The following is a 16,684-nucleotide window of genomic DNA, read 5'->3' as shown; positions in this document are numbered from 1 at the left end:
AAGCACGGGTCACTTGAGAGAATACGTTTTTTTCTGGAAAGAAATTGGAAGTTGCTCTTCCGCTGCAGCTGCAGTTGTCTGGGCTGCCCTGCTGGAGGTCTGGAGGTCTGGAGGGCCCAGTCTGGAGGTCTTTAGAGTGCCCAACAGCTTGCTGATCAAACGCTTCTAGACGATGAGAGAAATGGCCTATGGAACCACATCTTCCATGCCTGCAACTTTTTTGTTTGATAGTTTATTATGATCCTGACCTCCTACCACTTAGACAGAGAATAGGATCCAAATTTCTGAGCCCCATGTTACCTGGACTTCATCCCCAGTGACCATTTCCCACGAGCCATAGTGTCCTTTCTCCTGTCGAAAGAATTGAACAGCTTCCAAAAAGGCTTGGGCTTCAAATGTCGTCTGCTTCATGTAATCTAAAAGAAAGAGGCAAGGGCATTTAGAAAAGAAAAATTCTTAATTTAATATTCTTCCGTGATTCAGAGACCATTACCTGAATATTACAAGGAATAGAATTACGAGACACAAAAAAGTTAAGCAAGCACTGAATTAAAAGTTCATTTGCAGGTAGGGACATCCCTGGTGGTCTAGTGGCGAAGACCCCATGCTCCAATGCAGGGGGCTGGAGTACCATCCCTGGTCAGGGAACTAGATCACATGTGCTGCAATTAAGAGTCCAAATGCCATAACCAAAGACCCCACGTGCTACAACTAAGACCCGGTGCAGTCAAATAAATAATTTTTTTTTTTTAAAGGAAACAACAACAAAAAACCTCCAAGTTCATTTGCATGAATGAAAAAGAACTTTCAGGTATATGTTACATGACTTCCTCATTATGCCAGCTGATTACTTCTATCAGTTACTAGACATGCTGGTTATGACCAGAAGCAAATCTATCCTCATTTATCTCTCTTGTAAATGTATCCCTCAGACATCCAGGCCCTAGTGGCTTTATGCCACCAACTCTAACACCTCAGAGAGGCAGACTATTCCTGACAGTGCCTCATGTATCCAAGGTACCCCCTCCCAGTTTCCCAAACAAAGTATCAACTGATACCAACGTTTTGTCAAAAGGACATCAATATAAGAGGCTGATTTTTGCAAATGAAGGATAATAATTGTTAAAACATATAGTAAGAAACTGTTACTTCTGGGTATGTTACACAGGCCAGTGAAACCTCACAAAACCCTCTGAGGTGAGTGTTATTATCATCTCTAGTTTATGGAGGAGGGGGCTGAAAGCACAGGAAGATCAATTAATTGCCTGAGATCATGCACCAATAAGGAGATGAACTTGGGTAGTCTGACTCAAAGTACCACACTATACTACCTCACATACTCGTTTTGGGGTTTGCCTTTCCAAACACATTGGATTTTAAAAGGCATTATATCTGAGAGGTAATATCCTACCACAAAGGAATGGATACCTAATGGTACAGGATTTTTAAGTATGCTGAATGGCCTTCCCAGAATTCCAAAAATCACTCCATGCATGCAAATATGCTCAATTTCTGCTATGGATTGAATGCTTGTGTCTCCTAAAATTCATATATTAAAACTCTAATCCCCAAAATGTGATATTTAGAGATGGAGGCTTTGGGAGGTAATTAGGTCATGAAGGAGTAGATCCTTTATGTTGGACCTAGAGCCCATATACATAATATACAATGGAATACTACTCGGCCAGAAAAAGGAACAAAATTGGGTCATTTGTAGAGACCTGGACAGACTTAGAGTCTGTCACACAGAGTGAAGTAAGTCAGAAAGAAAAAAACAAATATCATATATTAACACACTTCTGTGGAATCTAGAAAAATGATTGTTGTTGTTTAGTTGCTAAATTGTATCCAATTCTTTGCAATCCCATGGAGTGTAGCCTGCCAGGCTCCTCTGTCCAGGGGATTTCCCAGGTAAGCATATGGAGGGGGTTGCCATCTCCTTACTGGCAGGGCAGAAATAGAGACACAGACATAGAAAACAGACATGTGGACATGGGGGGAGGGGGAGGAGGGGTTGGATGAATTGGGAGATTGGGACTCACATATATACACTACCATATGTAAAACAGATGGCTAGTGGGAACCTACTGTACATCTCAGGGAGCTCAGCTCAGCGCTCTCTGCTGACCTGGCCGGGGGGATGTGGGTGGGCAGGGAGGTTCAAGGTTCATGCATATGTATGGCTGGTTCGCTTTGTTCTACAGCAGAAACTAACACAGCACTGTAAGGCAACTATATCACAATTTCTAAAAAAGAAAAGCCTCACTTCCTCACTCTCCTTCCTCTGTCTCTCTCTGACTCTCTCTCTCACCAGACACCAGATCTACCACTGCCTTGGTCTGGGACTTCCAAGAGTATGATATTTGTTGGAGCAGCCCACACTAACCCAGAGAATTTTCAACACATAAAACTAGCTCATGGAGGATACAGTGATAACCAAATTATAGGAATATTAGCAAGGAAGTTAATTTTAGAAATAATCTAATCTAACAATAAAGAAATCAAAACTTAGGAGAGGGAAATAAAGTGGGCAAAGTGAAGTGACTGAATGGGTCAAGTATCCTATCTTCTGCTTCTCCCCAGTAGGACACAAAGTTCTTTTGCGAAGAGCATAGGATCTGTATTCATAGGGTGATGTTAGACTGGTCAGCTGAAGGGAGCTGATTTGCTGGGGGGACCTTCAAAGCTTTAACCCGTGGGACCGCTCAGTCAGTGACACAATGGCTGACTCGGGGACTGAGCAGAAAGAACCTAAAGAGGATCAATCTGCTTCAAAGGGGGACAATCAATTAATAAATTGTAGATGACCCTTTTGAGACTGGCTTACTAGATCATAAGCCTCAGGCACTTGGAAAAGAGAAACTACAACTCAAGGAATAGCCTCTATAACAGGATGAGCAAAATTCTTCACAATGAGGATACCGTGACGCCCAGAAGGTCCACATTCAAAAATGTGAAACAGTAACTGACATTTCTAATATCAACAGAAAGTTGGGGTTAAAATCTAAATCAGAAAAAGGGCATGTCCCAAGAATCAGGTTTTTAAATTGAAGCGTTTTCTTCTTTGTTATTACTTTTTCTTGGTTTGGCAATTGATTTAGTGTTTAACCTTAGAGGTTTGGAAAACACAAATTAAAATTTTGGTATAAACTTGACAAGGGGGCTGTGATATGGGACTCAGTACACTGGGAGGAACTATACCAACTGAGATGGAACCTGTAATTACTACATTGAGATTCAAAACTGACTCATGAGCTCTTATTTTTAACAGCTGTTTTCATTTCCAGCCTAAGGAAACAAAGAGACGAAAGAAAATGTGGTACTTAGATGAAGTGAGTATTGCCAGACCCGTGAGCCTAGGAATGAGGTTTAAGCTCCTGAGGTCCCTACAAGAAGCATAAATTTACTTATTTCTTCCTGAACTGATCCAAGTAACTGAAGAAGAATCTGAAATCCTGTAAATACCATGTATATCTATATGAAAAAAAAAAAACTATGACACTCGCACTGATGGTTGACTTTTCAAAGACCTTCAGAAAACCTAAGTGAAGAAATGAGATTTGAAGGCAAAATGTGGGAGTCAGAGAGAAGTCAAAGAAGGAATAGAAGAGCTAGAATGTAGTAATGGTGCAGGATGGAGCACCTTAATATAGGCAGAGAAGAAAAGTATTAGTAATCAAATGGACCATAAAGGAAATTATAGTCATTGAACAGTAGTAATAAAATTTAAAAGAATAAAAAAAAATTTTAAAGAATAAAGACATGAATCTCCATTTTGGACTTTACCATTAAGTCAGACCTAGATCAGATTTTAACTACTCTTTTTCCATATGGTAAAAAGGGTCTAATTACTGATTTCATCATTATTTTTAGCTTACAAAGTGATTAAATTAATTTATATAAAACTTTTAGAATAGTACCTGCCACATAGTAAGTTGCTTTACGGATACTGGTTCTCATGATTATAAACAAAGTTCAATAGAAACTGCCAGATCATTAAGGAAATAAAGAACAAAGGTTTGCTTTGTAAAGGACAGAGCTACATTGCAAGGGTTATATGATATTCATTTCTTCTAAGCTGCTTGCAGAGGCATTGCTGAATTCAGCCAGAATGTACAGGTGTTTGAAAGAAACCAGATTATCAGTTATTTAATCAACTTCCTGCCACAGATCCCATGGGAACAAATTCCAGGATCACAATCACCCACTCTCCTGCCAACAAGAAATTGAGAGTTAGTTCAATGGCCCCCAGGATCAACAATGGCTTTTGGTCTTTCAGCCTTCTTCCTGCAAGATGACTCACAAAAATGGCAGGCATCAACTCAAACTCAACTTTTCCAGCATGCTGTAGTTAAGAGGATGCTCAGAGACACAGATGTGCTGAGAAGAACTTAAGCATCGTTAAATCCAGCTCCTTCATTTTATGGACAAGGAAACTGGAAGAAGAAATGGTTAATTTCTTAGCTGAAGGTCACACAGCTGGTCAGAATCAGAGCCAAGAGTTGAAAAAGTGCCTCTGGCATGTCACAAGCAGCCTTGGCATTCATGCTCACTTAAATCATAGACTATGAGAGTTAGAAGTGATCTCAAAGGTCACCCACCCCAAGCTCTTGTTTAATGCTGGGAGCCTTCAGAATTCATGACAGACACTCATCCAGCCTTAGCTTGACTATTTCCAGTGACAGGAAGCTCACAATGTAATGAAATAGTCTTTTTCTTTTTTTTGTCACTGAACTGTTATAATTATTTGAAAATTTTTCCCTCTGCTGAGCCAAAATCTATTTCCACGAACTCTCATTAATCCAGCTTCTGCCTTTCAGAGCAAAACAGACAAGTTTACTCTTCTTCCACATGGTATCTAAAAGATAGCTGAGTATTCTCATTTTCCTGCAATCATCTTTTAAACAATATAACTTAGGGATATTTTTTTAGAAGTTGGCCTTCCTTTTTCCTTCCTTCTCTTCGTGACCATTTTGAATCTATCTATATATTTCTTAAATTTAGACCATGATTGAACACACTACAAAGAATATTGTCTAACCAGTGCAAGTTATATAAAGTAGAAAGATTATGTTCCTTTTTCTGGTCCCTAACCTCTTTTTTCATCAATCACACCATACTTTTGGCTCATACCTTTTTCGTAGTCCAATAAAACCCCTACAACTTTTTCATATAACACCCTTGTCAATCTAAGCCTTTTCTAACCTGTATTTCTGCTTTTGATTTTGAAGTGCAGGCTTTAACACTACCCTGATTAAATTACAACTTGCTATGATGAGTTAGCACCCTGGAGCCTGCCAAAATCATTAAAAAAAAATTGTAATTCTGTCCCTAGACTCCCAATTACCCCAGTATCATCTGAAAACTTGGTGGGCTTAACTTCTACGTTTCTATCCAACTCACTGACAAAAACATTCATCAGATCAAGGGTGAGGACAGAGGCCTGCGAAACTCTAAACATTTTAGGAGACAGATGGGAGATACATCTTGGCCATTCAGTCAACAATCACATCCTCAGGGCTAAGACATGTCTATTTTCCTTAGTCTCTTCCTAGTTCTCATCTGTGCAGCTGCGTGGAAAACTCATATTTGGGAGACATGATTATGAATTTTTGCAAAGTAAAGAAAGCTCCTCTAAGCCCCGTGGGGACAATTATTCAAGGGGCCAACCAGAGAGAAATCGCTTTTGTTTTTTTCCACTTATACAGATTTACTGCACGTCTGAGTCAACTGAAACGCCAAAGCTCCAAGGCCTATGTAGTCATTCTGGATTTTGACTCTGGCTGCTATGTCGGGACTCCCTGACTCGGGCTGGGTTTGGAAGCCGCCTTGTTATTTTATTTCATCAGTAAACTGTGCCAAGCCATGTTAGCCAATCTGCCTGGTGATTTGTGCAAGTTATGTAACAGCATTACTCACTCCACTGCTATGGGGCTCATCTCACTAATGTACACTTCTAAACTGTCTTCAGCTTCAGGTCATATGCCGTCTTTTTTTAGGAGAGCTGCAGCAAGGCTGTTTTGTCCTAGTTTCTTTTCCAGAGCAGAGAAGCAGCACTGGGGGGAAGGAACCAACATTTCTTGAATTCAGTCATGGACTATGAGCCATAGGAGCTGTTTACACATACTATCTCCTATAATTCTTCCAATAGTCCCATTAGGTAGGAACTCATATTCCTACTTTAAGGCTGACCAAAAAACTGAGTTTCAGAAAGGTTAGCTAATCTATTTAAACTAGTAGACAGACAAGCAAGGGCTCTTTGCTTCCAATATCCTGTTATAACACTCTCTGGTTTTATTTTTTTTACTGTTTATTTCGAGATAATCATAGATTCACATTTTTATAAGAAACAATACAGAGATTCAATATATCCTCATCCAGTTTTCCCTAATGGAATATCTTGTAAAAAAAACTATGGTACAATATCACAGGCAGGAAATTGACATTGATGCAATCTAACCACCTTATTCAGATTTCATCAGTTATACATGCACAGGTTGTGTGTGTGTGTGTGTGTGTGTGTGTGTGTGTGTGTGTGTGTGTGGCTTAACTTAAGAATTATTTTAAATTTTATTTCCATCTCAAAGTTTAGAATCATATAATTCTAGAGTTTGACTATACCATAGGGATCATTTAGTCCAAAGCATTCATTTAATTAGTGAGCAGCTTGAGGGCTATAATGTGATATGCATTATTAAAACAGAATAAAACCTCCACATTGGAATTAAAAATGAATGATATCTGTCCCAGTAAAATGGTAATAAAAGTTCTTATTTTTATTAAAAAACTTATTTATTCATGACCAACTTAAGCAAACATTTATTACCAAATTGTAAATAATAACTCTTATGGGAACTAGCTCCGGGATTAATTAGAAATCCCTAAGTCATATTTTGTAAACTGCCAGACTAAAATATTCTTCTACGTCTACTGGCCAAATCATACCTGTGTTAGTGAGCACAGACCTACTAGAAAGAAAAGAGGAATAAGCCAAGAAGGAATGTATATATCCTGAAGATCCAGGGATCCCAGGATGAATTATAATGGCATTACTTTAGGTGAAACTACTGTACAAAGATATTAATACAAGGACTCACCCTGAGGATATAAAAGACTTCTTAAACTAAGGAAAGAAGGGCGTTTCCATTGTTTTGATAGAATGTCTTAGCCACACAGAAAAACCGCATTCCTCATCCAGCTAAAAGGGGTGCATCTCATAAATTTTTGACTTGTCAATAAGTAAGACTATTAACACAGAAAAGGAAGTGGTGATTACTAAAACAAGCAAAGACAAACTAATCTCATTTCCTTTATATAGACATATTACGTTGGTAGAATACCTACCATTGGCTTTGGAGACATCCTGTATCTAGATTTTAGAAAGGCAGATATTAAGAGTTTTGCATTATTTTGACTGATACACTGAAGAAACCTAGATTAGTTGATAACGCAAATAAACATAATGAAGTAGTGCAACAGCCTAAATGATGGGTGCTGGCTAAAGGGCTGATGTTACTGACATCCTAGAGGAAAAGATTTTCAATTACTTGGAAAAGGTAATATACAGACAGACAGAGGTAGTTAGGTAACCCTAGGGTTTCACCTAACTGTGAGCTCAGTGCACATCAATGGTGTGATTCAGTGAAACATACAGCAGGCGAGGCTGGACAACAGGAGTGTGGAATATGTCAAAGACAATGACGGCCACGATAGATTCTAAGATATCCTCCTCTGAGCTTATCACTTAATACTTCCAGCGCACGCTGAGCAACAGAGTATCTTTTTTAAATGTTAAAAATAAAGAAGAAAAGGTGGAGAACTTCTGAAGAAGACCAAGTAAATGAGGAATCTCGCAGCCTTGGCAAGAAAAAACCTAGAGGGAAGAAATCATTTTCTGTAAGATCTGCAATGTACAAGAGGACTGGATTTGTTCTGTGTAGATTCCAGATACTAGAGTCAAGATAGCATGGTCCAAAGTAGAGTGTGGCAGAGCTTTGACTCAGTACTCTGAGTCAAAATTTCTAACATTTAGATTTATCTTAGAGTGAAATAGGCTCCAATAAGTTGTCAAAAGTTTTAAGATGAAGTGCTCGATTGGGGTTAAGTTACCCTGCAGATGGTATACAGACATGCTTAAATTTCTCTATTATACACTGTCATGACATCGTGTACCTCCTCACCATAGCACTTAGAAAAATTAAAACTTCATAGTTGTTACTGTAATTATTTAAATAGGTCTTTTTTGCAAGACTGTAAACTCTAAGAGGACAGGAGACTGCTGTTTGCATTCATCACTGCACCGTCAATACCTGGTCAAGTGTCTGGCACATCAGAAAGGAAAAGAAAGAGGGAAAAGAAATGAGGGAAGGAAGGAAGGAAGAGAGGAAGGGAGAAAAGGAGGAAGGGAGGGTTTCAAATACCAGAGAGAGGGCTGGACTGTCTCTTTATAAAGTTCCTTCTAAACTGAAATTTCTTGATTACAAACAAAAACCAAGCATTGCAAATGAATCAGGTTCTCTTAATAAGTCTTTCCCCTACTATTGTAAAGAGCTTCTGAAGGAAATGGATGTATTCATCTCAGTGCTTCTCAGACTTTATTGAGCATCAGAATCCCCTGGAGAGCTTGCTGAACTGACTGTTGGGCCCCACCCCAGAGTCTCTGATTCAGCAGGTCTGATCTAGGGCCCCAGAATTTGCATTTCTAACGAGCTCCCTTTTTTACTGTGAAACCAGTCCTGAATACTCATTGAAAGGACTGATGCTGAAGCTGAAACTCCAATACTTTGGCTACTGATGCGAAGAACTGGCTCACTGGAAAACATCCTGATGCTGGGAAAGACTGAAGGCAGAAGGATGAGATGGTTGGATGGCATCACCGACTCGATGGACATGAGTCTGAGCAAGCTCCGGGAGCTGGTGATGGACAGGGAGGCCTGGCGGGCTGCGGTCCACGGGGCCGCAGAGTCGGGCAGGACTGAGTGGCTGAACTGACTGGACTGGATGAGCTCCCAGGTGAGGCTGCTGCTGCAGGTCCAGGGCACACTTTCCTGAGAACCATCTCTCAACCCAACGTGAAGGGAGTGATTCTCAAACAGAAGAATCACCTCAAGTGCTTGTTAAAAATATGATTCTTGACCTTGCCCCAGAGATTCCAATAAGCAGGTCTGGGACTGAACCCAGGAATCTGAATTTAAACAAGCTCTTCAGGTGATTCTGTGGCAGGTGGTTTACCAACCAGATTTTGAGGAAGCAAATTACATAGAAGCAAGAGATACAGTGGAAGGTTGTGGCTCCTGAATGCTCAGTGTTTTGATGATTGCTTTCTCTCAATGTCAGGTTAAGAAATGTCCCCTTAGGTTATGGGTAAACCTATGGCTGATTCATGTTGATGTTTTGTAGAAACCAACACAATACTATAAAGCAAATATCCTTCAATTAAAAATAAATTTAAAAATCCCCTTTGTCAACTGCTTGCTTAATACAAATGAACCCTTCTACTTACTCAAGGTGATGTATAAAAATAGTACTATGATGAAGATTTACCAAAGGTATGTGGATAAGGAGCGACTTTAGGCAGGTTTGTAAGGACATCATATCACATGACTGGAACTCTACCCATGGAGGGGAACCCCCATTCACTTCAGCAGCAGTTATCATTGTCTGGACAGAAATCATCAGATGCAACCCTAGTTGAACCTCATTTTCCTCTTTTTGGTACTCGGTGGCTATGTGGACTATACCTTCTATGGCAGCCTTCTTTAGCATGTATGATCTCACTTTCTTTATCTTAATTTTTTAAAAGACTTAAAGAAATAAAAATGACCTATGCTCTCATCTCCTCCCAAGATAAGGATGGTATAATTAAACTCCTGATAAGGAAGGATACAACAGTTTATTCTTTGCAAATACTGGGAAGATACTCTATGCCTTGAAGCTAGGTTCATTGAATATACCTTCCATGGCCCTGAAAGAGTTCCTCTATCACCCTATGTATCTAAGATACCTGAGCAGAATCAGACCAAGAGAACAGCGACAAAATCAGTCATTTCCTCTCTGCCCAGGACAAACATCTATGGCTTTATACCGGTGAGAGCTATAATTCTAAGACAGTGAGTGCAGAACTGTTTCCCAATCTTCTAATGACTGTTTGTAGAGATGATGCTGAAATACCTCAGGAGGAAAAAATAATTACATCCAAAAAAATCTAAGCAAAACAAATGAAACCTTGGCTATGGTTTTTCCAGTAGTCATGTATGGATGTGAGAGTTGGACTATAAAGAAAGCTGAGCACTGAAGAACTGATGCTTTTGAACTGTGGTGTTGGAGAAGACTCCTGAGAGTCCCTTGGACTGCAAAGAGATCCATCCAGTCCATCCTAAAGGAGATCAGTCCTGGGTGTTCATTGGAAGGACTGATGTTGAAGCTGAAACTCCAATACTTTGGCCACCTGATGCAAAGAACTGACTCATTTGAAAAGACCCCAATGCTGGGAAAGATTGAGGGCAGGAGGAGAAGGGGACGACAGAGGATGAGATGGTTGGATGGTATCACAGACTCAATGGACATGAGTTTGAGTAAACTCCAGGAGTTGGTGATGGACAGGGAGGCCTGGCGTGCTGCTATTCATGGGGTCACAAAGAGTCAAGACACAACTGAGTGACTGAACTGAACTGAACTGAATATAATGCTTCCTTATAGGCTTCTGTGACTGTGCACAGGCTCAGGTAATCTTTCAACTCAGACCATGGAAACTGGGTCAGGTGCCCCTCACTGACACTATGGGGAGTTGTATGGCTTACTCCCTGCAGGCGAAACTTTAACCACACAGCTTGGACGCAATTTAAAGCAAACCCGAGTATTCAGACGCATAGGGAAGATGCTTCTCTAGCCACAAACTTGTCTTTCATTTTTGATGACACTTTCTCTTATTCCTAGAAATAACTGTTTACACAGGCTTCCCTGTTGGCTCAGTGTAAAGAATCACCTGTCGATGCAGGAGATGATGCAGGTTCAATCCCTGGGTGGGGAAGATCCCTTGGATAAGGAAATGGCAACTTACTCCAGTATTCTTGCTGCGAAATCCCATGGACAGAGGAGTTCTGGCAGTCCATGGGGTTGCAGAAGAGTCAGACATGACTTAGTGACTAAGTAATAACAACAATAAACTGTTTACACCTGGGTCTTGGTATACTCTGTCACTGCAGCACCCAAAAATACCAGGGGAATTCTTCCTGGCTGATTCTATGGATGACATTGTGAGTTCAGAACACCTTGCCTAGTCTTACTCACATCTGTAGAAGCATCTTTCTACAGATAAAGGAAGAGGTTTACATTAGGGAACAAATCACTGGTGTTAGCTAGGATCCTAGCTTGACACATCCACAGAGTGTACTGCGGCCTGATGATGTTATCTGGGGATTTTCTTCATCGTCATTAATCATCACCAGTGATTAATAATAGCATCCACCTTGCACTTGTCAGAAGATGTTACAGTTTACATCTCATTTGATTCTCACAGCAATCTCACGAGACGGGCAAGCCAGATGTAATCATTCCCAGGTAGAAAATGGAAAAAAGTGAAAATCAAAGCAGTTGAAGTCACTGTCCAAGGTCAGATGAATACATAACTCATTTTATCAGGTCATCAAATGAAAGTTAAAATATAGGCAGAAAAAAATTTTCTCAGTATCAAAAAGGACCTAAACTTGCTTAAAAGTTCTAACTACAATAGAAGTTATAACTACTTTTATCGAGGATAAAATATCTGTTTCCTATATTATTTATAACATTTTCCCAAAGACTTAAACAATAGAGTTGACCCATGCTCCATTCCCTTCCTAAGAAGTAGGGATGGCAGTCACAGACTTCTGGAACCCATTATCTGGTCCTGATTAAGAAGTTGAGCCCAACAGGGGCTCTGTGACAACCTAGAGGGGTGAGGGGAGGTGGGAGGGAGGTTCAAGAGGGAGGGGAAATGGTGGATTCACATTATCGCATAGCAGAAACAGCACAACACTGTAAAGCGATCATCCTCCATTTAAAAATTAAAGAAGGTGAGCCTAGCTAATCCATGGTCTCCTCCTTATGTTTGGTGAGGGTCAGTATATAATTTAGTCCTCAAATTCTTAGGGACCAGATCATTTTATGAAAACTAAGAACTTCAGCAGTCACGTACCAATAAAAACAGTGTCCACATTCCTGACCTATTACAAGACGGGGCAGGGCTGCCAACAGAGTTCTTTCTCATTTCTGGGTTAGCTGAGCCCACGACATATATCAACTTGGCAAAATTAAACCAAGGAACATTTTGAAAGCATCATGCTACTGGGGAGGCTGAAGGCCTGTGACTCTATGGCAGCATATACCATCCCACTAAATGACCCTCTGAATGTGGCTTTATGCTTAGGGTAGATATGTTTTGGGACTTTCCTGGTGGCTCAGTGTTAAAGAATTTGCTTGACAGTGTAGGAGACGTGAGTTCGATCCCTGGGTTGGGAATATTCCCTAGAGAAGGAAACTGGCAACCCACTCCAGTATTCTTGCCTGGGAAATCCCATGAACAGAGGAGCCTGGCAGGCTACAGTCCATGGGGTCACAAAAGAGTTGGATACAACTTAGCAACAAGCCACACAAATATGTGTTTTTATTATGAAAACTCTTACACATTCACAATCATTATCAGTAAATTCTAAGGAGCTGCTTGTTTAATAACTTGGCTAATGATGAGTTTAAGCAAAACATGATAGGATTACTGAATGGCATATTATGCAGTCACTAAAATAACAATTGTGATGATTTAGACACATTGTGGAAAAGCAGTTTGGGGAAAATTTTAATTGCTAAACCCAGATTATAAACATCACATACACAGCCTGATTAAGCAATATATACACCCATAGATGCAATGACTGGAAAGGAATGCAGAGGAAATGGGAAATGAGTTATGGGAACTTTGTGACTCAAACCTCATGAAAGGTTGTGTTATTAGCCTTAGGAAGATACCTGCTGATCTAGTGACTTCTTTGATTGTTTGTTTGTTTGTTTTACCAGTCCTTTCTTGATCACGAATAATATGGCCTCTCCAGAATCCAGAGAGTCCTGTGGCAGTTTGTCTCTTAAATTCTCAGAGCAGCTGCCAAATCGTGGCACGTTCCATGATCTCAACATTCAGGGTCCATAATGAAGTGTCTGTAAAGTAAATTAACTGACGTGTGTGGAACAGCCTTTCTCTCCCTCAGGAGGGGTGGAACTCGAGCCTGGCTCCTTGTTCAGCCCATCGAGCAGTTTTCAGTGTGATTTCAGCGGGAGAGATCATGCTTTTTGTCCTCTCCTGAATCATACTGTTTAGTGTGGTTCACTCAGGTCTCTGCTGACTCCTTCAAGTGTTTTCTCTTCATAAACGTAGAGACAACTCTTACCTTTCAGATCCCTTTGAGCTTGTCACAAATATCCTTTAAAGTGTTATTACTATCCTCTGTTTGCCGTGAAAACTGAACAGCATCACAGGATGACATGACGTCCTTGAGGACAAGGACTGGCATACTCGTCACCGTATCCTATCAGCACAGTGCCTGGCCCCATATGCTCTTTTGAATAGATCAAGGAACAAAGAAATGAAGGACTCAATAATTCAGAGGCACACAGAGTAGTGAGGACAACTGCCTAAAGGGAATATAAACTGGGTGGCTATTTCTACTTCTGCCAGTTTGGCTACAGGACTTGAGGTGAGTTACTTTTTGCTCCTTTCGGCCTAATTCATCTCACTTGAAATGAGAGGCTGTCAGGCCTCCTTTTTCAGCTATGAAACAGTGTAATCCTATGATAAGCCACAGTACAGTTAGTTTATCAACATTCGGAGAGTGCTTTCCATGACAGTGTTCCAACCTGGGGATATAAAGTTCCAGCTGTGAGACCACTTTATCCTTGACTTCCCATTACACCTCCTCTCTGTCTCACAAGTAATGCATCTTTCTCTGAGCTATTAGAAAATATTAAATTACATGTGTGGCTTTCACTACATATTCTATTGGCTAGTTCTGGTCTAAGTTTCTGGATCCTCCCCTTTCCCCTTTCACTAACCTAAATAATGGTTCAGTTTTTGATTATTACCACTGAGCTCACCACCTGGGCTATTTAATTAAGCCAATAAAACTCGTTTTTTAAGCCAAAATTTTAAGCCAAAAATACTCGTTTGCTATTTCATGATCTATGACAAGATTATAGTAAAACTTAATGTCTAAGATTTATCTCATGTAGAATCATTAACTTAAGTCATAATGGGCTTGGTCTCTCAAACATCCTTCTTCTTCCTTGAAAAAGTAGAACCTGCCTGATATCTCTGAACTTTTAACAAAAACATCTCGATTTACAAAATGTCCCAGTTCTCCAGGAACATTATACTAGTTTGGATGTTTATTTAAGATAAACTATAAGATCATTAAAAGATTCTGTCTCAGACAGAAATTTCTTTTATGAAATGCTACAGAACAGAACATATCCCTTACCCAAATCAGAACTATCAATTGGTATATAGGTCAGTTCTTAATTAGCTTTGTTGATTAAGGTAAGCAATGACAAAGATAATTCTTGAAACTGTGTTTCCTTCTGTGCTTTTTGTATATCTACATTTGAATTCAGAAGAGTCTATTGTCCCAGTGCTTCAACTTCTATTAAAACAAAGAACAGATTAAAAAAAAAAAACAACAGTAGTCCCAAGTTGGCAAAAGAGCAGGTAGACGTTGAGTGCATCTCTTCCCATAGATGTATCAGAAACATATTTACAGAACTTAACCTGGTGGCACAGTGGATAAGAATCCACCTGCTAATGCAGGGGACAGGGGTTCGATCCCGGGTCCAGAAAGATTCCATGAGCCAAGGAGCAACTAAGCCTGTTCGCCATAACTACTGAGCCCTGCCCTAGAGCCCACGAGCTGCAACTACTGAAACCCGTGCACCCGGAGCCTATGCTTTGCAACAAGCGAAGCCACAGCGATGAGAAGCCCGTGCACCACGCCGACGAGCAGCCCCCCTCAGCGCAACTAGAGAAAGGCCACGCAAAGCAACAAAGAGCCAGCGCCACCAAAAATACATTAATCAGTTTTTTTTTTAAAGAAATACATTACAGATGCAACAGTTCTCAAGAACACAGGCTGAACACTAGTAGAAGACCTTGATCACCAGCAAGGACCGTAACACAAAGAACGAAGTCGCCTGGTGGGGAACCAAACTGTGCTCTGCTAGTCCTCCTTCCTCGCTTGGCCTTCCCTCGTGGCTGTGGTTCAGATGGTAAAGAATCCGCCTGCAACACAGGGAACCTGGGTTCCATCCCTGGTTTGGGAAGATCCCCTGGAGAAGGGAAAGGCTACCTACTCCATTATTCTGGCCTGGAGAATTTCATGGATTGTATAGTCCATGGGGTCCCAAAGAGTTGGACAAGACTGAGCAGCTTTCACTTTAAGGGACGGCACCTCAAACTGATGTTGGTTCACACAGCTTCCTTCTCTTTCCTTCCTTTGCTTCTTATCCAGCCCCACCACCTCCACACATGCACTCACATGTATGCACACATGTGTACACACACCAAGCAGCTAATCTTTCCCTGGGCTGCGGAAAGTAGTCAATACTGGTTTTAAAGGCTTAAGAGAAGGTAAGAGAAAGGAAACTGGGAGGGCAAAGAGACTCTAGACCAACACTGTGCAGCAGAAATATAATGAAAGCCACATATGCAATTTTAAATTTTATAGTAGCCATATCATAAAAGTAAAAAGAAAGGGGGGCAAAGATTAATAATATATTTTATTTAAACCAATATATCCAAAACATGTAAGCAATATAAAAATTATTTTAAAAATGATTAATGATATAGCTTGCATTCTTCTTTTTTCATACTAAGTTTTTGAAATGTAGTGAGTATTTCACACTTTCAGCACATTTCAGACTATCAATATTTCAAGTGATTAGTAGCCATATGTGGCCTGTGGCCATCACGTTGGACTTCAGGGCTCTGCGTCTTCATGGTTTAAATTCTATTGTTTATCTGAGTGGGGATAGACGAAGGAGGCAATAAAAGGGAGCGTACCACGGCACATCCAAACTGTATTCAAGCAGCATCATTACAAAGGAAAGGTACTCAGATGTATTCCTACTCTAAATCAACAAAGAAAGAAGAAACCTGACTTTATAATTTATCATTACATACATAGACAGTTCATCTACTAGAACAATCCTAGGAGCACAATAGTGTACAAAAATAAGAAATAAGATGACTTACAAGTCCCATATGGATTAAGATTAGAGTTGAAGACCCTCGACCATATATCTCACTCATAATCCCTGCTCTATGGGCAGTGAGGAATTCTTGTGGCTTTAACTTGGAGGCTTCTCTAACAACAGAGCCATATCATAATACTTCTGCTTAGCGTGGCTAACCACCAACGGACATATTAGATGAGATCATTTCCAAACAGGATACAGCCTTGCAACGATCTGCTATATTTGTAGCAGCAAATTGTTCACCCTTCTCTTATGTTGCACCAAAAAAGAAAAAACAGCCAAAATGCTTGATGGATTTAGGTGTCTCCAGTTCCTATTGTAGACAATCTCAGGAGTTGCTATAGACTTCAATTACGTGATGTAATTAACTCATTTCATGGAACATATTTGGAAGAATTGGTCTGATGATGTA

General features: G+C 40.2%; 1 protein-coding gene across 1 annotated transcript in view; it reads right to left on the bottom strand.

Moving 5' to 3' along the window:
* Positions 1 to 16,684, bottom strand: part of NIBAN1 (niban apoptosis regulator 1) — a 174,043-nt gene that overhangs the window by 31,506 nt on the left and 125,853 nt on the right. Inside the window, exon 6 of the mRNA XM_020870563.2 lies at positions 301 to 416. Within this exon, the coding sequence (XP_020726222.2) occupies positions 301 to 416 (116 nt within the window). The remainder of the gene's footprint in view (positions 1 to 300; positions 417 to 16,684) is intronic.

The sequence above is a fragment of the Odocoileus virginianus genome, chromosome 11 (genome assembly GCF_023699985.2).
Source record: "Odocoileus virginianus isolate 20LAN1187 ecotype Illinois chromosome 11, Ovbor_1.2, whole genome shotgun sequence".
Taxonomy (NCBI): Eukaryota; Metazoa; Chordata; class Mammalia; order Artiodactyla; family Cervidae; genus Odocoileus; species Odocoileus virginianus.
This window is presented reverse-complemented; position numbering and strand designations above follow the sequence as displayed.